The sequence below is a fragment of the Dendropsophus ebraccatus genome, chromosome 8 (genome assembly GCF_027789765.1).
Source record: "Dendropsophus ebraccatus isolate aDenEbr1 chromosome 8, aDenEbr1.pat, whole genome shotgun sequence".
Classification (NCBI taxonomy): domain Eukaryota; kingdom Metazoa; phylum Chordata; class Amphibia; order Anura; family Hylidae; genus Dendropsophus; species Dendropsophus ebraccatus.
Window position 1 is genome coordinate 98,276,597 of NC_091461.1, and position 22,591 is coordinate 98,299,187.

Below are 22,591 nucleotides of genomic sequence, written 5' to 3' on the forward strand. Positions count from 1 at the left end.
ACAGATACACCGCCTGGATAGCGGGTAACGTGTCTGGTTCCATGTACTTCTCGTGACACCATGTAGCAGAGGGTTCTGCTCAGAGCACAGATACACCGCCTGGATAGCGGGTAACGTGTCTGGTTCCATGAACTTCTCGTGACACCATGTAGCAGAGGATCTCACTGAGGGCACAGAAACACTGTATGGTGATGGGGAATATGTCTGTGCGTATGTGGTTGGAGGGGAACCAGAGTGTCTGTATATAAGTATTAATGTAATCTTATATATATAAAATCTGACACAGAGGTGTCAACCAGCACCAAAAATGCTGGATCTGCAGACCAAGGGTTGCTGGAACATTATATGGAACATTGGCCATAATAAAACATGATGCAAGCCATTCTCATATATGTAATGGTGTAATAACCACTTCCACCAGTAGGTGGCAGGAGAGATGCATCAAGTGTCCCAAGCTGCTGGAATAGAAGGGTAGTGTGTGTGGTAGCTCCATCAGGAGACCGCACACACACACATGGCAGGGGGAGGGGGAAGCAGCATCCCTCAGTGCAGGCTCTGGAGAGAGCCAAAAGGGTGAATGCCACGGTCCGCGCTGCACCCGAAAAGGGGCGGGGCCTACCGGGAGGGGGCGGAGCATCTTACTGTGAAGGCTCCACGGAGAGCCACAGGTAAGATTAAGGTGGGATGCTGAGGCCCACCCGACTCCCGAAGGGGGCGGGGCCTGCCGGGAGGGGGCGGAGCATTCCAGTGCAGGCTCCACAGTTAAGAAAAAAGGCGCAATTCTCCGGGCCGCGCGGCACCCGGAAGGGGCGGGGCTTACCTGAGAAGGCGGGGCATCCCCAGAGCAGGCTCCAGTGAGAGCCAAACATAATGAGAAGTAATGAAGAGGGCCGCGCAGCGCCCGAAAAGGGGCGGGGCATATCAGGAGGGGGCGGAGGTAGCCCTGTGTGTACTCTGGAGAGCCACAATATAGGGAAAAAAGGGCAGGATGCCGCGGCACCCGGTAAGGGGCGGGGCTTAGGGAAAAGGGGCGGAGCATCCTTTAGTATGGTCTCTAGAGCCACATGAAAAGGAAAAGTGCGGGAAGCTGCGGCCTGCGCAGCACCCAGTCAGGGGAGGAACATCCCTCACAGTGGCACCCAGAGAGAGAGACACTAATAAAAATAAAATGGTGGAGAGGGCTGGCCTGCTACCGACTGAGGGGAGAGGAGTATCTGCCTGGGGAGGGCTGCAAGTGACTGGAGAGGGAGAGCTGCCTATGTGGAGTAAAATGGTGGCCTGGGAGGGAGGGCAGGGGGAATATACTCACCTATATAGGAGCACATACTCACCATTGTCGTCTTCAGCCGGTGGGTGCCTCACCTTAACGCGCCAAGCTTTGGGGGGCGAGGCGGGAAGGGGCTGTGCGGATACAGAGTCCGCAGAAAGGCGACCAGATAGTCAGACTGATCTGGGGCCCTGGTGTCACGTTGCCGGCCGGTGGCGACCGAGGGGTCACAGCCCATTTACATTTATGGTCTGTTCCCTGGTCGCATAGTGGGGGGATCAGGGTGAGTTTTAGATAACCCACCGTGCCCAAGAATCCATAGGACCTAGAAGGAAAAAGAAAAACCAACTAACTAAACATAAAGGAAGAAACTGGTCTGGAGAACCCAGACCTGTGTCTGCCTCCTACTGACACTAAGCTAAACTGGTTTAGCTCAGTGCCTGTGGGCGGGTATATCCTGCTCAGGAGGAGTCACTTCCTTTGTTTCTCTTAGTGTCAGCGCCTCCTAGTGGCAGCAGCCTATACCCATGGTATCTGTGTCCCCCAATAAGACGCACGAGAAAGTTAAAGAGTTTAAGTGTCACTGTCAAAAAAACATTTTACACGTAAAGTTTTTATCAGTTGGGATCTGGGATGAGTGTTCTATGGTTTCAATGGGATGTTTACTGGCCTCTCCTCTCCGCACAGAAATACACATGCACTCTTTGCTGCCAGCTACAGTTATGTATAATGTAGCTTCCTGGTTACAGACAGAAAAGCTTCACATGATGACAATTTACCTGTTTCTCTTGTTCAGTCTTTGGAGGCCAAGTCTCTCCCAGCAGCAGTTTGCTGTAAGTGTCCTGTGGCCGAGGTACATGCAGATCCAGAGACTTGTGCGACGCTGGCTCCTGAGCTTCTTTTTCTCTTTGCACAGTTGTGATGTTTTTTGCTTTGCTGAAAGCCTCTCTTTGTTTCTGATAAAGTTCTTGCAGACGCTTATTCTTTTGTTCCTCTGCCTGCCGCTGGGCCGCTTTCTGCTCATTCTGCTTCTTCTTCCTTTCCTCTTGCTGGCGCATAATATACATGCGTACCTGCTCGGAGTCGTAATGTCTCCTTTTAGAAGACGCGTGCGGTTCCTCTGAGACCTGCCCCTTCTCGGATTTCCTTTTGGCTGGACTGTGGCTCCTCTTCTGAGTTTGTTTTGGACAATCTAAACCGCTATCTAGCTGCAGATCATCTAAAATGCCCCTTATTTCTAGTGGTAAGAAATCTTTCTTCACTTCTGCAGAAACGTCCTGATGTTTCTGGTCCTCCGCAGAGTGGGAGTTTCTGATTTTGCTCGCTGGGCCCATTTGACTTCTACTAGACTTCTGAGCATGACGGGAATCCGACTGACTTGAAGAGCTTCCTGTATACAGAAAAACATTCAATAAATGTTGGTAACTAAAATGGATAGATAGCTGTAAGACAAGAGTATGGCAAACTTCTAATGTGTCCATTGGGAATGCTAAAGCGTTGCACAGACATGTGGAAAGATATGATTGTTAGATATAGTCAGAAGTTTGTGGTTGAGAGTGGTGCTTCACTCCCCGCTCAACCTGACTCAATGCAAGAGCTGGGCTCCACGGATTTAGGACGGTGCCCGTCTCCTCCAATCATATAGGCTGAGTGCAGAGCTAGGAAAAGAAGTGCTCAGCCACACACTTCACCTGGCTATACCTAGCAAATCGGCAAAGCATGTAGGTCTCAGGACTGGAGTCCCGATAGACCAAAAACTTTTAACATGTTTATTTAACATGTCAAAAGTTTAAATAGACCAGACCACTTAAAGGGGTTGTGCAGGAAGAAAATGGTGGCTCAGGCCTTCTGCTACATGGTGCTCACTTCCGCATTACTAGGCCTTGGAAGCATACCTTCCAACATAGGAGTGGGCTAGTGTATATCTCAGCAACATCGCACAGCTACTGGACATCTCGTGCACTGCCAACCCCTGCGGAGGGTATACTTCTGAAATGTGGAAATGCAAGAAACTTCCACTGCTCCCCACACAACCCCTTTAAAGGCTACCATGCTGTATTGGAGAGTAGTTTCCTGGCATCAATAGCCTTTAAAGGATGGCTATCATTTTAAGAAATTTTTGATTGCTAAAGATCTGGGTGCCGAGACCCTTACCAAGCACTAAAAGAGACACGCTCAACTTAGTGCTACATCCCTTTGAATGTTAAAATAGCTTGCTTAAAAAAGAAAAAAACACAACACCAACATCAGAGCCAAAATACCCCCCTGATCTGGAAGGTTGGCCTTTATCAGCTGAAGGCACAATATGAACCACAGATCCTACAGATAATGTGCCAACCTGGTTTAAGAAGTCTGTCACCATCTTCCCTTGGTGCCTCTTTGGATGGGATTGTTTTGTGACTGAGGCGATCGCTTGACTTAGAGCGCTTTTCCTTTTGTCGCTCACTGGGCACAGTCCTTTTTTCAGAGATTCTTTCTTTTGACCCTGCTCTCTTGGCAGCCTGACCATCAGCTGCTGAGGCCCCTTTGACTGCTTGATGGTCATTAGACTGAGACTTTGATTCTCTCTCAGCTTTGGGTGCAGGGCCTAAGATCTGCTTGATCAGTTTCTGCCCATCTCTCCAAGACGATGTGCTGATTATATGTCCTGTACGATTCACAGAGCAAACAATAACTAGTAGAACATACAGCTTTAGAGACACATGAATAAGACATGTTTCAGAGTCACTTCTCTTTACCTGTCTTTCCATCAGGATTTGCTTCTCCGCCAGTTCCTGCCAATCTCTGAACCTTCCTCACTGGTCTGGATGTTCTTTTTTCTCTAGATGACTTCTCATTGGAAGGCGATCCTTCTGTGTGCAAAGATTAACTATGACTATGACACAACTAAATAAGGAATCTTTGTTTTATTAAATGCTGAAACATCAAGCATTTCAATGTATTTTATTAGGCCCCTCTCTTCTTAGAAAACATAATAGAAAAGAAAACTATTCCTTGCTCCCCTGCTGTCACCACTGTCGTGATGTTGATCCAAGTGCAAGACCTTCCATGAGTTGGTATCGGCATAAGGACCTTTTCACTTGGCTCAGGCGGCACACTGTTGCGGTCAGTGATTGACAGAGCAATATAGTCCTTGAGCAACACAGAAACAAGGACATACTTCACGGCACAGACCGACACGGAGATAGCCATGGTGGGGGAGTGAGGAGTGCAAGTTTTTTTTCCTGCAATTAACTGCAACCTATGCACAGATACATAGAAATACCACTATAACAGCATTACCAAGACTTGTAGTTATCTTAGAAACAGATGTCCCTGAATGCCCTGTGTGACTGGAGCGGTAGTGCACTTGGATGACTACCACTCCATTAGAAGGGTTATCCAGCGCTACAAAAACATGGCCACTTTCTTCCAGAGACAGCCCCACTCTTGTCTCCAGCTTGGGCGGGGTTTTGCTGCTCAGTTCCATTGAAGTGAATGGAGCTTAAAGGGGTTATCCAGCGCTACAAAAACATGACCACTCTCCCCCTATTGTTGTCTCCAGATTGGGTGGGGTTTTGAAACTCAGTTCCATTGAAGTAAATGGAGCTTAATTGCAAACTGCACCTGAACTGGAGACAACAGTAGGGGGAAAAGTGGCCATGTTTTTGTAGCGCTGGATAACCCCTTTAATTGCAAAAAGCACCTGAACTGGAGACAGGAGTCGTGTTGTCTCTAAAAGAAAGTGGCCATGTTTTTGTAGCACTGGATAACCCTTTTAACTGTGATTGAGGAGACAGATGTCAGCTGTGGCAGTCATTCCATTAAACAGGGAATGGAGTAGTGGTCATGGAAGCACACTGCTGCTCTGATCTCAATGGGCACTCTCGAGATACCTGCAATTGGAACCCCAGCGATGATCATTTAGTACCTACATAGTGGATAGGTGATGAATGCAGAGTTCACCAAACCGTTTTACTTATTCCCACACTTGTTAAATGTTTATTTTTTTTTTTTTTCCTTCCCTCCCTGATATTTCCTCTGGACTCACCTTGGAATGATGTGGCTAATGCTCCATGTATCTGTGTGCTGAGGTTTTGAAATTCTTCCTTCGCCCAAACTTTGCCATCTGGAGTACGAATTTTCATTTCTGGAGGATTAAAACCTACAAAAGCAAAAAAAAAAAAAAAAAATTAGAAGGGGAAGAATTAAAGATTTACTCAATCCCTCAAGTCTTCCAGTACTTATTAGCTGCCGTATGCCCTGCAAGAATTGGTGTATTGGTTCCAGTCTGACACAGTACTCTCTCTGCCCATATCAGGAACTTTCCAAAGCAAAAGTTTTCTGTGGGGATTTGTTACTAATCTGGACAGTTTCTGTCACCAACCGAGGAAGAAGCAGAGAGCACTGTGTCAGAACAAACCGAATACAACACTTCCTGCAGGACATACAGCAGCTGATAAGTTCTGGTAAACCTGATTTAGTTTTTTTAAATAGAAGTAATTTACAAATCTGTATAACTATCTGACACCACTTGAGTTAAAAACCCCTTTAAGAAAAGATCTCATCTCCTTCCTGTCAATATAAAACACAAAGGCTGTGAAACTGTTATCCGAAGATATCAGCTTACATAAAATGTTTTTTTTTTTTTAACTGTCAATTTTTATTGAGATTTTACAACACACAACTAACACATAGAAGTAAAGAAAGTATATATGACATATAAAGTGGTAAAAGAGCAGATATATTGCAAACCTTATTATTTGCAGTTATTAAAACTGCGTCCGTCCTGATGTTGCAAAACTGTCATTTTCATCATGCCTGGAGGACCAATCCTTGGCTTTGGCTGTCCAAGCATGATGGGAATTGTAGTTTTGCAATAGCTGGTGGGCCACAGGTTTGACACCCCTGATCTAGAGCTGTGGTGAGGCATGGGTCCCGGTCTGTGTCTGACATCAGCACACAGCAGGAACTCCAAAGCCAAGACTACAGTACTCATAACAGCAGCCTTACATTATGACTGTAGGGGGCCTGTGTTATGGGTTACAATAGATAAAGGACTTGCATGCTTATGATCTCCCTGGTCCATCACCCAAACAAATGTGGAACGCACACAGAAGCTGCTTTACAGGAAAAGAAGAAATGAGCAGAGAGACTCCTTCCCAATCCCTTCATCACAGAGACAGGTAAAAAGATTTGACTGGTTGGAGTCCAAGTGTTCAGTCCGTGACTAATCAGGAGGACGAGCCGGGAGAAGTCTGCGCTGCCATGAGTTCCTTTCTCCGCTCTGTGTGAGCTGCATAGCTCCATAAAGTTACATTATGCACCTCTCCACTTCATGGACAAAGAGCTGGGAGAAAATACGCTGAATTTTCCCAGCTCATTCTCCAGATCAGTCACGGCCTGAGCACACAGACCCTGACCGATCAAAACGGTTGACATCTTTTATTTTAATGACTGCTACTCTTTGAGGAGGGTGTCTGGACTGCCCTCAAGTGGTCATATGAATAAGTGCATATCAACATGGGATGGGGGTGCCAAGCAATCCTAAGTAACGTGTCCCTTTCACTGAATGTAAAGTAACAAGTTGTGATGTTGAGTGAAGTAAAGAAAAGAAATTAGGACACATTTTCAGAATACAAATAGTAGTAAACTATGCCTAATATTTAAGGGGTATTCCAAGCAAACACTTATCACCTAAACACAGAATAGGGGATAAGGGTCAGATCGCTGGGTTACTCTGCACTCTCAGGGAAGGGGACCAGAATTGCAGTTCAGAAAGGAGCAGCAAGTTGTTTGTGTGCGTCGCCACTTTATACGCTAAGGGTCTGTTCACAATGAGTAAACAGGCGGAATTCCACACAGACATGTCATGTCAATTCTTTGAGCAGAGAGCGGAGGTGCACGAGGCATCAAACTGACACACTGAGGCAGGCGGGATTCCGAGCGGAGTCCTCGGCGGGGGCTCTGTGCGAAATTCCGCCTGTTTTACTCAGTGTGAACGGACCCTATGGAGCTGCTGGATATAGACAGCTGACAATTGTACCTGGCTATCAGTAGCTCCATAGACATTCAATGGATGATGTGACCCTTGGAATACCCCTTTAACTAGCACTGGATTATTTACATGGCTAAGGTGGATGCCAAAAGTGAAAAAGGTAGAAGCATGACACTAGTGACTCTCACCTCGATAAGATGGAGCCGGTGGAGCAGTTGTTACTTTCCTTGTTTTTGTGTTTGTTGCATTTTCCGTGACATTAATGGATTCTGGAAGACGTTCTTTGCTATCCCGTTCCTCAGAAAGTTCCCACTGTCTGCGGATTCGCTCTTTCAGTTTCTCTAGTTTGGCATCAGGTTGCCTCCTTTTTAAAGTCTCTAATCTGTTACTCAAAGGGCTGACTGTGGGGTGGTGCTGGGAAGGGTCTGTTGGGGTCACAGTCCTGTAGTCACTGCTGCGGTCTATTTGAGACTGATGTACTTGCCAATGTAGATTATCAATGGCCAGTCTATCATTAAGGTAGCGTACAGTGGTTTCGTCCACAGCAGAAGAGCGTGTGCTATCAAAGTCCTTTGCTTCTTCTTGAACATTTTTCTTTAGTGCGGATCCTAAGCCCTTCTCTTCTGAAGACAGGACTTCCCTACAGGATTTAAAAAAAAAAAAAAAAAACACATTTCAAGGCTATGTTTATAATGTAATGTAAATGCTCGCTTGTCAGCTGATCATTGTTTGGTGACAGCACGCCGCCTGCGAAGTGGACATGTGCAGCTGACAAATGACAGAAGTAAAGGGCCACACAAACAACGAATTGATCACTCGTGTGGCCCTGGCTGCCTAAGGGGCTTATTCCACGGAGCCCGATTCGGCCGATTATCACTCCATGGAATAGAGAGAAACGATCAGCTGATGACCGTGTCATGGGCTGATCGTTCATTTAGGTTCAAACCTAAAATCATCGTTCGCAACCAGCACATCGCTACGGTGGAATAGCGGTGCGCGGCGGCGACCAACGATTTCAAAACATCATACATTACCTGTCCCTGCTGCAGGTCTTCTCTTTCTCCTGGTCCCGCGCCGCAGCAGCTTCGGAGCAGGGCTGTCTGAACTGACAGACCGCTCAGCCAATCACTGGCCGGAACCGCAGTGGCCAGTGATTGGCTGAGCGGTCTGTCAGTTCAGACAGCCCCACTCAGAAGTTGCTGCGGCGCGGGACCGGGAGAGAAGGAGGAGACCTGCAGCCCGGACAGGTAATGTATAAAACAAGGGCTGCAAGGACATCGGTAACAATGTCCCTGCAGCCCTCACTAAATGATCATCGGGGCCGTGGAATAGGCTCAGTAAACGAGCGCCGATCTACATCAGTGATCGGCCCCTGCTCGGCCCGTGGAATAGGACCCTAAGCCATATGCTAGGCTTAGTAATCAAGTGACAATCTCCTAGATCTAGGAGATATAAAATTATACTGGATAGGGGCAGACTCTGTAGTATAGTCTTCACATCCATGTGAACTGATTGAGACATTTAAAGGGAATCTGTCAGCTCCCGGGCCCTACCTGAGATGCTGACAGTGTGCTGTAGCTGGCAGTCCCCTAGTAAGCATGGTGGCTTTTGGTAATTTGTCTGTGGAGAGGATTATGCGCAATCTCAGGTTTCCTACTGTAATGAAGAGTCAAAGAGGAGTTGTGGCTTAGTGTTTGTGCCACACACAGGCCGCCTCACCACTCCTCCCTCTTCTCCATGGACAATCTCTGCTGCTCAGCCTCCTGCTCGCTCAGCTGACAGTCACTATTTGCCAACAGAGGACTGATCTGAAATCAGATATAGCTCAACCCCCTCACGTCTTGGAGCTGTGGTCTAGGGGTAAATCACCTGTCTAGAGACCTGCCAGCAGTTGATGGAAATGAAACATCGTTATTTTTTTATTATTATTGTATCATGTTTAAAAGTGTAAAAGTATTCCTAATCAAGTCCAAATTAGTTTTTTTTAATACAATGATTAGAAAAATAAAAAGAAATAACTATTTTTTCCCCCTCATCTCTTTATTAAAAAAAGAATACATTTTAAAACTAATTTGGATCTGATTGGGAATTCTTTGGACTTTTAAAAATGAAACAATAATGAGGAAGAAACAAAAACAAAAAAAAACCCTGTAATTTCCATCAGTGGATTGAGACCAAAGAAAACAAACTGGTGCTAATCTGTAGACAAGTGATTTACCCCTACACCACAGCTCCTACATAGTCTATAAGGTTAAACTATACCTGATTGCAGATCAGTCCTCTATTGGCAAATACTGACTGATAGCCGAGCGAGCCGGAGATCGGGCAGCAATGATTATTCATGAAGAGGAGGAAGCAGTGGTCAGGCTGCCAGAGTGCAGCACAAACGCTGATCAACAACTCCTCTTTGACTTCATTACAGTAGGAGACCTGAGATTGTGCATAATTCACTCTATAGACAAATTACCAAAAGGTACCACGCTCACAAGGGACTATTGCCAGCTCCAACACACTGTCAGCACCTCAGGTAGACCCAGGTGCTGGCAGATTCCCTTTAAACAATACCTAACCCAAGGCAAAGTACTTGGTTTTGAAATTAAATGATGTGAATTCACTGTTTATCATAACACGTCGAATCTGCAAAGTCTTCTGTTTCAGCTTTTATATTTTACACACATTGCTGAATCATGCGATCACTGCTCAGATGTTTTAAGAAGGGCATTTATGGGTTATCACATGCTATGACTAAGGAACGCATCTGGCTCCAGTTCCTGTGACATGTTAGGATGTTATTGCTTGTATCTGTACAATACGTTCCAGGTTTTACTAACCACTGCAGTGCTGGACAATACATATAAGACTTGTCAAGTTATCACATATAACAAAATGTACAACATATCAACCAGGAAATGTGTGTGTAATTAGGAGACATATACCATATTAGCTTATAAAGTTAAAGTCTAAAAAAAAATGTAAAAAAAATTATAAAGAACTAAAACTAATATATATGCATTCTCTAGTATTTTGTCCTTACCGATAAGAAGCCAGAGGTTCTCGGAAGCCGACGCGACAGGAGCTTTTTACATTGCTGTCCAGGGTAGTGACACGTAATGGACTGCGAGAAGACCTCTCTCTACCAGCTTTGGTTGGATGGGAATGCCTGCTGTGGTAAGCGCTTGGATCCTCATGATATCGACCATCTATAGGAATACAACAAGAAACATTTTTCTTTGCTATAATATATAACAAGGGAAGGGAACAGACACCTTTCAAGAAGACTTACTCATGACAACACTGAAACGCAAACACACGTAACAAAGCCCCTAAATAGTTACAGCTTGTAGCGTCTCCAAGGATTGTCATCCACAGATGGGATATAAGGACGACTGCCTGTGAGATAACCCAACAGGCTCCTATTCCAATACTTAGGAGTCCTGTGCTTCACTTCCCAGCTCGCTGCAGAAGACGACGTCTAAAGATGGAGTCCATCTCCTGCACTGGGATGGAGATCACTAGCCAGGTTCATGAACAGTTAGCCAAGTTTTTCCCCAGCTCCATCTTGAGATGGGTGGGGGTCTAAACAGCCAAACCTATTAAAACATTTGACATGACACTAGAACGCGTCAAAAGATTTTTTTCCAGTGACAAGCAAACTTGAAAACCACAAGCCCAGTAACAATTACCGGCAAATTACCCTCTAAAGGCATCAATTGTAAGAAGACATCATAAGTTATAGCAGCATATATAACAATCGGCATGCACCTACCCTTTCTACTGATCTTCCGGGTAGCGCTGCTTCCAGCCCTTTTGGTGTCCATGATGGGGTCAAACACTGCACTGCTCGTGGGGGCCACATCCAGCTTATTTTCAGTGTGCCTAAGCTGAGGGGGCGACAAATACAGACTGAAACATGAAGTAAATTTAGGAAGTGAGAAAATCAATACAGCACCCATACCAATCTACCAATACAGCACCCATACTAATCTAAGGTGTATAGAATGCATATTCACTGGACAAAGATGTTCTGCAACTTTCCAATATTATATGCTTTATTCTAAAGTACAAGCGTATAAGATTCCGCTACTCGCCCAGAACACCCCACCCCCACCCCATTGGAACTTCCGCCCGTCACATAGGCTCCACTCTATGCTGGGCAGATTCCATTGTCTGCAAAAAGAATTGACATGTCAATTCTTTGGGTGGACGGCAGAATCCACCCGAGCATAGAATGGAGTCTATGGAACGGGCGGACAGTCAAGGCGAAGCGTGCACGGAATCCACAGCAAGTTATCCGTGTGATTTTCATAGTGTGCACATACCCTAACATCTCCTCATATCCCCCTCTTATAGCTGATCCTACTTGGAAATCAGCTTCCAGGTGTCAATCAAGTGGGGAGGGGGCAGGGAGAGGAGACATTCCAGCTTGCAGCAGATCACGAGCTTGGGGTTTGACTCTTTGCACCAGAGAATAAAAGCATGCCTCTACATCCTGGAAGCACAGCTGGATATAGGGAAGGTACCATGTGTTTCCTTGACCTAACAGCTATCAAAGGGCCCTATTACACCGGACGATAATTGTTTGCATAATCGTGAACGATCTCAAATGACCGCTATTGCGAAAGACCTGAAAACGTTCACTCATTTCCATGGAATGATAATCGTTACTTATGAGTGTAATTGCGATCGTTATTTCTTCGCTATTACGTTCGTATCTACTGTGAACGACCGAACGTCTTATTCAATGCGAACGTTTTGCGAACGAGCAACGATAAAAATAGGTCCAGGTCTTATAAAGCGATGAACGATTTCTCGTTCGGTCGTTAATCGTTAACTGCATTTCAACCGAACGATTATCGTTTAGATTCGAACGATTTGCGTCCGGTGGAATAGGGCCCTAAGAGTGTCAGCAGTTCAGAAGGTAATTTACAGCTGACACATTCTCTTTAAGATCTATGCTTACTGTTAGGTTATGGAAACATTACTATTAGGAGGCTAAAAACTCCTCTAGATCTTTTCAGCTGACAAATAGGCAAAGCCTGTTAACCATTTGTATACTTACTGACAATTCTGAAAGCATATCGGTCAAACTGTAGACTTTGACACTTCTCATGCATTGTACGTGGACATATTATAGTCTAAACAGTGACAGAGACTTTCTGGTGTAAGAAAGTTATAAAGATTTGTAAAACACTTCTAGTTAAAGAAAACTAAAGCCTTCCAGTACTTACCAGCTGCGGTATGTCTTGGGGGAAGTAATGCAGTCTTTCCAGTTAGACACTGTGCTCCCTGCTGTCACCTGTGTCTGGAGCTGTCCAGAGTAGGAGCGAATCACCATAGCAAACCTCTCACTGGAAAGACTACATTGCCTCCTGCAGGGCATACAGCTTCTGAGAAATACTGGAAGACTCCAACCCTACAAATCTGTATAACTTTCTGGTGCCAGTGACATCTAAGTGTTCTATGTGTGGTATATACACATGTACATGTATATACCAAGACAACACCACAGCAGACTATGTGCAGTTCTCTCTCTCTCTACTACCCTTAGGATATTACAATGTATTGTGCTAGGAGCCTGGAGGGTAGACACAGATACAACAGTGGTAACATTTAACCTGTTATACTATGTACACATTGTGTTGGAAGCTCCATTGTAGATGTTTATTACATGATCCACCTAAAAGACCAGACAAAAAAAAGTGGATGCTTTTAAAGGAGTTATCCAGTGCTACAAAAACATGGCACTTTCTTCCAGATTCAGCACTGCTCTTGTCTCTAGTTTGGGTGCAGTTTGCAGCTTGGTTCCATTGAAGTGAATGGAGCTTTATTGCAAACCACACCTGAACTGGAGACAAAAGTGGTGCTGTCTCTGGAAGAAAGTGGCCATGTTTTTGTTGCGCTGGATTACTCCTTTAAGGCATATGGGGTCTGGCTCCACTGGTGTATGATGTGCCATGGGATAACCCACTCCATTTTTCCCCCCCTTCTCCAGCTCACAGACAGAGCAGCTGAATGGGAAAAAGAAAACCACTGCACCTCGGACGCACGTGTCAAGATAACCATATCATATTTTAGCTTTGGCATGTACGCAAGAATACTTCCATTCACTGACAGCAAGAGAGCCAGAAAATTTTCAAGACATGAAAAGTTGTGCATGCTACATGGAAGTATTGCAGCAACGATTTATACTTACAGCAGCTTTCGTGTCAGAGATTGTCTTCCATGCTTTGCTTATTTCTGTGACACAAAAAAAGGGCTTTAAGCATTCACCATACTGCCTGCTGATACATGTTAAAGGGGCTGTTCAAGATTAAAAAGAATATTGCCGCTTTCTTCCAAAAACAGCAGCACAACTGTCCCCAGGTTCTGTGTGGTCCAGCTCCATTCACTTCTATAGAACTGAGCTGCAATACTGCACACAAACTGAGGACAAGGTTGGCGCTGTTCATGGAGTAGAGCAGCTTATGTGTTTTCTAATCCTACATAGGATACATATATATATTTGCAATAGTAAGTGGGTATATATAGGTGTAGGAAATACCCTACCATGTCTTGCATCTTTCCCTAAGTGCCATTTTATTAGCTGACTGTATGGAACTGACAGATTTGGATATGATGGTAACATGCCCATCTGTAAATCTCATCACAGCTACGACCATACTACAGCCTACCTTGAATAGTCTCCCGAGATGGCTGATGAGGTAAATCCCGGTATAAAGCTGATGTTCTCCATAAACTCTTCTCAGCCATTCATCTACAGGAGACAGGAAAAAAGGGCAGAAAGTAAGAGTTACAATCCCCCAGCAGCCAAACCACCCCCGCACAGCACAGGCAGAGGACTGGCCAACTTGTCATAAGATCCACAGAGTTGGAGGCTCTCGGCGACAGCTGCAGGGGACAGGGATCATATGCAGGCTAGGGGATGCTGAGGTTTAGTTAGGGACAGCAGCCAGCGTAACATGACATGCTGGGGGCTATGCTTAGCCCTATAGGTCTGACTGGGGCTTCAGGAACATTTCTGAGAAAGCCACATGGCAACCAACATGCACCCCCCCCTAGAACATCGAGGCAACCTCAATAAATTGGGCATGTATGTTCCAAGTGTGTTGAATGTTTCAAAGAAAAAGAAGACATGAGGAAAGCAAGACGACCATCCTGGTCCCTGTGTGGAGGTACACAAGCCATCTATAGATTCTATAGCCTAATACTTTCACCAGAAATTGGGGGAACACTGGCCCTGCTACCGTGTTTTTCCAAAAATAAGACCGGGCTTAAATCACTTTTTTTTTATCTGGGGGAATAAAACATCTAGGGCTTATTTTCAGGGGTATGTCTTATTTTTGGAGAAACACAGTACACCCCCAAACCAGAGATAGGGAACCTTCGGCCCTCCAGCTGTTGCAAAACTACAATAGCCATCATGCCTGGACAGCCAAAGCTTTGGCTGTCCAGGCATGACGGCTATTGTAGTTTTGCAACAGCTGGAGGGCCGAAGGTTCCCCATCCCTGCCCTAAACTGTAGCCCCCACTTTATATGTTAGCTAGCTGCCATACTGTATGTCCCACTGTTGCTAGGCTCCTATACAGTAAGTTCCCCTGTAGTTAGGGCTTCATACTGTATACCTCCCTCCCCCCTCTGTAGTTATGCCTCCATACTGTACAACTCCCTCACCCCCCCCCCGTAGTTGTCCCCCCCCCCATACTGTATACCTCCCCCCTCTCTGTAGTTATCCCTCCATACTGTCTACCTCCCCCCTCTCTGTAGTTATCCCTCCATACTGTCTACCTCCCCCCTCTCTGTAGTTATCCCTCCATACTGTATACCTCCCCCCTCTCTGTAGTTATCCCTCCATACTGTATACCTCCCCCCTCTCTGTAGTTATCCCTCCATACTGTATACCTCCCCCCTCTCTGTAGTTATCCCTCCATACTGTATACCTCCCCCCTCTGTAGTTATCCCTCCATACTGTATACCTCCCCCTTCTCTGTAGTTATCCCTCCATACTGTATACCTCCCCCCTCTCTGTAGTTGTCCCCCCCATACTGTATACCTCCCCCTCTCTGTAGTTGTCCCTCCATACTGTATACCTCCCCCTCTCTGTAGTTATCCCTCCATACTGTATACCTCCCCCTCTCTGTAGTTATCCCTCCATACTGTATACCTCCCCCCCTCTCTGTAGTTGTCCCTCCATACTGTATACCTCCCCCTCTCTGTAGTTGTCCCCCCCATACTGTATACCTCCCCCTCTCTGTAGTTGTCCCTCCATACTGTATACCTCCCCCTCTCTGTAGTTATCCCTCCATACTGTATACCTCCCCCCCTCTCTGTAGTTGTCCCTCCATACTGTATACCTCCCCCTCTGTAGTTGTCCCCCCCATACTGTATACCTCCCCCCTCTCTGTAGTTGTCCCCCCCATACTGTATACCTCCCCCTTCTCTCTGTAGTTGTCCCTCCATACTGTATACCTCCCCCTCTCTGTAGTTGTCCCTCCATACTGTATACCTCCCCCTCTCTGTAGTTATCCCTCCATACTGTATACCTCCCCCCCTCTCTGTAGTTATCCCTCCATACTGTATACCTCCCCCCCTCTCTGTAGTTATCCCTCCATACTGTATACCTCCCCCTTCTCTCTGTAGTTATCCCTCCCATACTGTATACCTCCCCCTTCTCTCTGTAGTTATCCCTCCATACTGTATACCTCCCCCTTCTCTCTGTAGTTATCCCTCCATACTGTATACCTCCCCCTTCTCTCTGTAGTTATCCCTCCATACTGTATACCTCCCCCTTCTCTCTGTAATTGTCCCCCCATACTGTATACCTCCCCCCTCTCTGTAGTTGTCCCCCCATACTGTATACCTCCCCCCCTTCCTCCTGTACTTGGCCCCCATATTCAGTTCCCCCAACTGTGCATCTGGGGGCGGGGCATAACAAGTCCTGCACTGATTGGCTGATGCTCATCCCCTCAGTGTCAGGGGTCTCGTCAGCTGACTGTAACTAGGGCTTATTGTTTAGAGCTTATATTTTCACCCTATTCCAAAAAGCCTGCAAACTTAAGTTTGGTCTTTTATTTGGGGTAGGTCTTATTTTTTTTTAGATACACGGTATCCATCATACAGACCGGGATCGCCATGTCCCTCTGTACTGGTATAACACTGCAGAGTTGGGTGCTGGTTTCTGCCAATACGTTTCTCTCTTGCCTACTGAGTGGTTGGGCTGTGTGTAGCTGTGGTATCACCCTTTTTCTTATTACTAGGTGTTTGCTTTATTTCCGCTACTACTTTAGTATCCACACATGGTAGCACAGAGCTGATCCTATCCGTCCTGTCCATTACTTGCAGGTATAATAATGTTTTTTTTTTTGTTTTTTTTTATTGAAGCTTGGTCTGACCCTTTAACTCCTTTGTAACACCCCTCGCCCACAGTGATTTGATTGACAGACAGGAGCCTGTCTATCCGTCCCAGCCTCTGAACTGAGATTTCATGCTGGTGTTTTATTGCTGGGCCCAGGATACAGGTGTGTAGTGAAGGCTGGTTAGTATGGCACAGAGGAGTTGCTGTAGCGCAAATGGCTCATAACTTGATGGGTACATAATATACAGGTGTGCATTGCAGCTGGCTGTGTATAGGGGCTGCACAGATTTAAAGGGGTACTCCAGTGAAAATCTTTGTCTTTCAAACCGACTGGTGTCAGAAAGTTATATAGATTTGTTATTTACTTCTTCTTCCAGTCTGACACAGTACTCTCTGCTGCCACCTCTGTCCATGTCAGGAACTGTCCAGAGCGAGAGAGGTTTTCTATGGGGATTTGCTACTTTCCTGTCTCAGACATAGGTGGCAGCAGAGAGCACTGTGTCAGACTGGAAAGAATACCCCACTTCCTGCAGGACATACAGCAGACAATTAGTATGGGAAGACTGGAGATTTTTAAACAGATGTAAATTACATATCTAAACAACTTTCTGAAACCAGTTGATTTGAAAAAAAAAAGAAAAAAGGGGGGAGTACCCCTTTAATGCATCTGTGCTGACCCCTGACTACACCGGGCATGTGGGCCTCAGAGCAGACATCAGCTCTAGAGGTCCTGAGAAGCCATTATCTCAGATCAGGATCAGAGTTATCAAGGTTACAGAACACTATATACAGAATCCTATATACACCGCTATCAGGCAATAAGTCCATAGTGAAGCACTATTTATGGGGTAGGCAGCTATTTGCATAAGTGTGACCAGGAGAACTGATGGGAACCACGTAACATGGCGTCCGTAAGAAGCAGCAGATGCAGGAAAACAAAGCTGATGGTGACAGATGGGAGCGGCCGATCACATAGGATGAACTAATGAAAGCCTGTCCGTTATACCTTACCAGATCAGCCCCGTCCTGCCTCACATGAAAGGCACCAGAGCTCACACTGTAGTTACATGTCTGCCTCATCTACTTTCAGAGATCATAGAATTTAGGGTATTCATACAGGTAAATAGGTTGTCTTCATAAGAAGCTGCACAATAACTTCAGGGGGTAGGGGGGATTATGGTGTTATTTTATTAACTGCTATCAGAAACTTAAATAGATTTGTAATTTACTTGTTTGAAAAATCTCAAGTCTTCCAGTACTTATCAGCTGCTGTACGTCCTGCAGGAACTGGCATATTCTCTCCAGTCTGACACAGTGCTCTCTGCTGCCACCTCTGTCTGTGTCAAGAACTGTCCAGAGAAGTAACAAATCCCCATAGAAAACCTCTACTGCTCTGGAGAGTCCCTGACATGGACAAAGGTGGCAGCAGAGAGCACTGTGTCAGACTGAAAAGAATACACCACTTCCTGAAGGACATACAGCAGCTGATAAGTACTGGAAGGCTTGCAGTTCTTTTCTTTAAAATATAAGTTAATTACAAATCTGTATAACTTTCTGATACAAGTTGATTTGGAAATAAACTTTTATTTTCTGGACTCTGGAGAACCCTTTTAAGTACTGCAGGGGAAATGACCACCACTTTTCCCCGCTCCAATCCCTGCCAGGCTGATGGATTGGCAGGTTATACAGTGGTGTTTGCTGTGCTTTATACTGGTGCTGTGTATTACAGGTTGCCTTCTGGCAGGGATGGGGAACCTGTGGCCCTCCAGCTGTTACAAAACTACAATTCCCATCAAGCTTGGACAGCTGGAGCTTTAGCATGATGGGAACTGTAGTTTTGTAACAGCTGGAGGGCCACAGGTTGCCCATCCCTGCCTTATGGTGATTCATTACTGGTTGCTATGCATGCATGTAGCATTATATAGTCAGACTATGGCATATAACGATTGTATCAGACAGGTAGACCATTGATTTCAATTGTTTTACTTGCCATACTGTCCCATGGAGTGTGTGTACTTTAGATATCCATCTTGATAGGTTTTATATGCACACCCATTGTACACCACCTGGATTTATGAGCTGGGCTCGAGAGATCACTTAGTAGTGTGTACTCTGTGTTCTTTATTAAACATTAGGGGAACCTTTACATGTACATGATCCAGATTTGACTAAGTAACTGAACACAGCATCAAATCTGCTGCAGATCCTGTACGTGTGAATGCATTTTAAGGGTAAGTTCACACGTACAGGATCCGCAGCAAATTTAATGGTGCAGATTTGCTTTGAATCTGCAACTTCTAATCTGCGCAATCAAATCTGCTCTAAGGGTACGTTCACACGTACCAGATCCGCTGCAGATTTTCTGCTGCGGATCCGCAGCAGATTCCATCTAAATAACTGTTCACAGCATCAAATCTGCACCATCAAATCTGCGGTGGATCTGCTGCAGATCTTGTACGTGTGAACTGTACTAAAACTATCTGTCACACCAATCATTGGTTGAGGTAGGCCACAACTATGGCCAGTGATAAGGCAAAAGCAGATAGTGTGGCTCGAACAGAAGCAGGTGTGATGTCAGCAAACGACTTGGGCACATGAGTAATTTTTTTTTTAAGCTCAGTCCCTGCACTGACACAATCTTAAAGTGACTGTACCACCAGGCCCAGGCTGAAGCACTGGAGGCGGCCGACCCACCCCCAGTGGCAAGAAACTCCAGCCCCTCCATTAGAATCAATGGAACCCTATCATAGAGGGGCTAGGGTTTCCTCCCACTAAGGGTGGGTCGGCCGCCTCCAGTGCTTCAGCCTGGGCCTGGTGGTACAGTCACTTTAAAAAGAACTTTACATTTCTGACAGATGTGGCAAATAGTTTTGAACGGTCAGGGTCTTGGTGCTGAGATCCACTGCAATCATTAGGTATGCCAAGGGAAAGTGCACAGCAGGGTGCAGGAGACTGATATTATACACAGAGGAGACCATCTCCCACAAGGAGTCAGATTTCTTGACATTACCAAGTTCAGCTCTCAGCAACGATGGACATTCTGTCCTCTTCTCCACATACTGGAGATGCCCATCAGTAGTCACCCGCTATAAAGTGATGAGTAGAGAACCTGAGCGTGCGGCATTTATATACCAGTGGCTGAAAAAGATGGGTGCAGTCCTAGGGAGTCCCGTAACACATGGATAAAGTCTATGGCTATATCCATGTTTTCCAGCCAGCCTTAGGGCTACATCCAACTTCTTCAGCCACCGGTACTGAAACTGTGAGGTCGGGTTCAGATGAAAGAAGCGCGCTGAAGGTTCGCTCAGAGATGGAGGTGCTCTTCATATAGGAGCAGCTACAAGAGGTGTCACAGTTAGAGGCACTTCAGAGCCCTGACACGCCTCCTTGACTCTTCACAGGGAGGATTAATGCCATCTTGTCCCTCACTGAAGCTACAGAGTAGTATAGGGCATACTGCTACCGGTAGTCTCTGAAATGATCGCTATGGATTGGCGCCAGTGATTTTCTTTTTTTTTGGTGAATCATTCCCTTTAAAGGGGTACTCGGACTGGAGGGGGCTGGGTAGGGGGTGGATGAAAGCAGCGATGTCCACTTACCTCTCCAGTTCCAGCATCGCATAACGTTTCAAGACTGCTTAGACATTCAGTGGCAGAGGCGGAACCCCGCTACAGCCGCTGAATGGTTGAGCGAGCGCGAAGCCGCGTCATAGACAAGGAACCTGCCGGGGACCCAGTGCTGGAACCGGGGAGGTAAGTGGACATAGTTGCTTTCATTCACCGCAGTGAAAATAGCCCTCCCACCCAGAGTGCCCCTTTAAATTTTACATTTGATAACTTTCATATATAATATAATCAAAATAATAAAAAGCTGTAAATGCAAACATAACACAACAAATATAATATATATATATATATATATATATATATATATATATATATATATATATATATATAGTACAAAATATAGTACAAAGAAACCTATTTCCTACCAGCAGATCCATGTGTCACCATGGTTACAGACTACAAACAAACCCAGTGTAGTCTGAGCTTGAACACAACCGGGATCCCCACTACCTTAGTGGAGGAAACACAGCTGTAACCACAATCCAGGGAAATCTCCTGTGACCTATGAGAGTGATGAGCTGCACTACATATACCAGGCCTGCCACCATACTGACTGACGGGATCCGAGTTCAGCAGCCCCGGGAGCTCACACCGATCCACCCGCCATCACCACAAGCAGCACGTCCATACTGCCTGCTGGGACTTGTAGTCTGACAACAGAACGGGACGCAGAGACAACAAGTGACAATATAGCAGAGAAGCTCCGGAGAGCGGCTGGCGCGTCAGGCCGCCCGACCAGCACACAGGGTGGGCTCACCGCCGGTAACGCACTTACCTCATCCCTCGGTCCACAGGCGATCCGACCCCACTTCTAGTCTAGCTGTCTTCTGCTCCAGGTAGCCAGACTACTTCCGCTTCCGGGGTCACGTCCTGCGTGCTCATTGGTCGGCAGTAAGGGGACGCTACTACGCAATCACCAACAGACATTCCAAGAGCGCCAGAGCAAGCGGGAGGGTAACAGTATCTCGCGAGAATTCAGACACCTCCATCTCGTCACTGCTTCGGGCGCCATCTTGGTTGAGGCGCGCTACGCCGATAGAATACTCCAGAGATAAGGAACCCTTGGCCCCCCCAGCTGTTGCAAAACTACACTTCCCATCATGCCTGGTTGTCTGTCCAGGCATCATCGGAACTGTAGTTTTTCAATAGCTGTAGGTCGAGAGTTCCCCATCCCTGCAATACCTAATATTCTACAACGTATGGCAAACTACAACTCCCACAATGCCTTGGTGTCTTTCAGCCATGGTGGGAGTTGTAGTTTTGCAACAGCTGAAGAGCCTCAGGTTAGGGCCCTTTTACACAGAAAGATTATCTAGATTATCTGCCAAAGATTTGAAGCCAAAGCCAGGTCTGGATTTGAAGAGGAGGAATCTCACGCTTTCATGTATGACCTGATCTCTGTTTATAGTCTGTTCCTGGTTTTTGCTTCAAATCTTTGGCAGATAATCTGTCAGATAATCTTTCTGTGTAAAAGGGCCCTTTGGGAGCAATAGTGTAAATGTATTCCATGTCGCCCCCTGCTGAGCTCCATATCATAAGTGATCTTATGGTGCGTTTACACGGACAGATTTATCTGACAGACTTTGAAGCCAAAGCCATGAATGGATTAGAAAAGAGGAGAAATCTGTCTTTCTTTTATGATCTGTTCTCTGTTTATAGTCTGTTCCTGGCTTTGGCTTCAAAAATCTGTCAGATAAATCTGTCTGTGTAAAAACACACTTTCATGTTGCGTTCACACCTACAGGATCTGCAGCTGATTTTCTGCAGCAGATTTCATTTAAATAACAGAACACAGCACCAAATCTGCTGCATATCCTGTAGGTGTGAACGCACCCTCAGAGATCTTTTATCCCAGCTCTCCTTATCCTTTACAATACTTTAACTTGGGTCTTTTACTTTTATTTCCTCTGTACATTTAGGGTATCCCCACCAGGGATTCCACAGCACGCCTCCGTTCACATCTCCGCTGGTTCCATATACTTCATTCTATGGTTTGGCATATTTCGCCATCCGCCTAAAGAAAGAGTGGGTTATGTGCGCACTATGGAATCCACACAGATGACCCACAGCCGATTCTGCAGCTCGACCACACGCGTCTTCACCCGTGCCATAGACTTCATTCTATGGTCTGGCAAAATCCACCGCGCGTCCAAAGAACGAACAGGCTGAAATCCGCCTGTGCATACAACGGAGTCTATGGCATGGGCAGAGATGGGGGCAAGCGGCCGAATCCACGGTGGGTTATTTGCCTGGATTCCATAGTGTGCACGTACCCTAACAAGGCAACATTGGCTTCTACATCTGATTACTGATCACACATGAATCAATCGCATAGTTTCCTCAGTTATTTGATCTAATAGACATAAGG

At 45.9% G+C, this 22,591-nt stretch overlaps 1 protein-coding gene across 3 annotated transcripts in view; it reads right to left on the reverse strand.

Moving 5' to 3' along the window:
* Positions 1–21,092, reverse strand: part of CEP350 (centrosomal protein 350) — a 50,477-nt gene extending 29,385 nt beyond the window's left edge. For 2 of the 3 annotated variants that reach the window (XM_069981159.1, XM_069981157.1), the window contains exons 1-10: positions 20,999–21,092; positions 13,916–13,998; positions 13,438–13,481; positions 11,011–11,125; positions 10,279–10,444; positions 7,433–7,884; positions 5,298–5,411; positions 4,006–4,119; positions 3,606–3,914; positions 2,047–2,657 (exon numbers count right to left, since the gene is read on the reverse strand). In XM_069981159.1, the coding sequence (XP_069837260.1) occupies positions 2,047–2,657; positions 3,606–3,914; positions 4,006–4,119; positions 5,298–5,411; positions 7,433–7,884; positions 10,279–10,444; positions 11,011–11,125; positions 13,438–13,481; positions 13,916–13,994 (2,004 nt within the window). In that variant the 5' untranslated portion in view covers positions 13,995–13,998; positions 20,999–21,092. Of the gene's footprint in view, positions 1–2,046; positions 2,658–3,605; positions 3,915–4,005; positions 4,120–5,297; positions 5,412–7,432; positions 7,885–10,278; positions 10,445–11,010; positions 11,126–13,437; positions 13,482–13,915; positions 13,999–20,980 lie in introns of all 3 variants that reach the window. The other variant, XM_069981158.1, reaches the window with a different exon arrangement.
* Between the last annotated feature and the right edge of the window lie 1,499 nt (positions 21,093–22,591).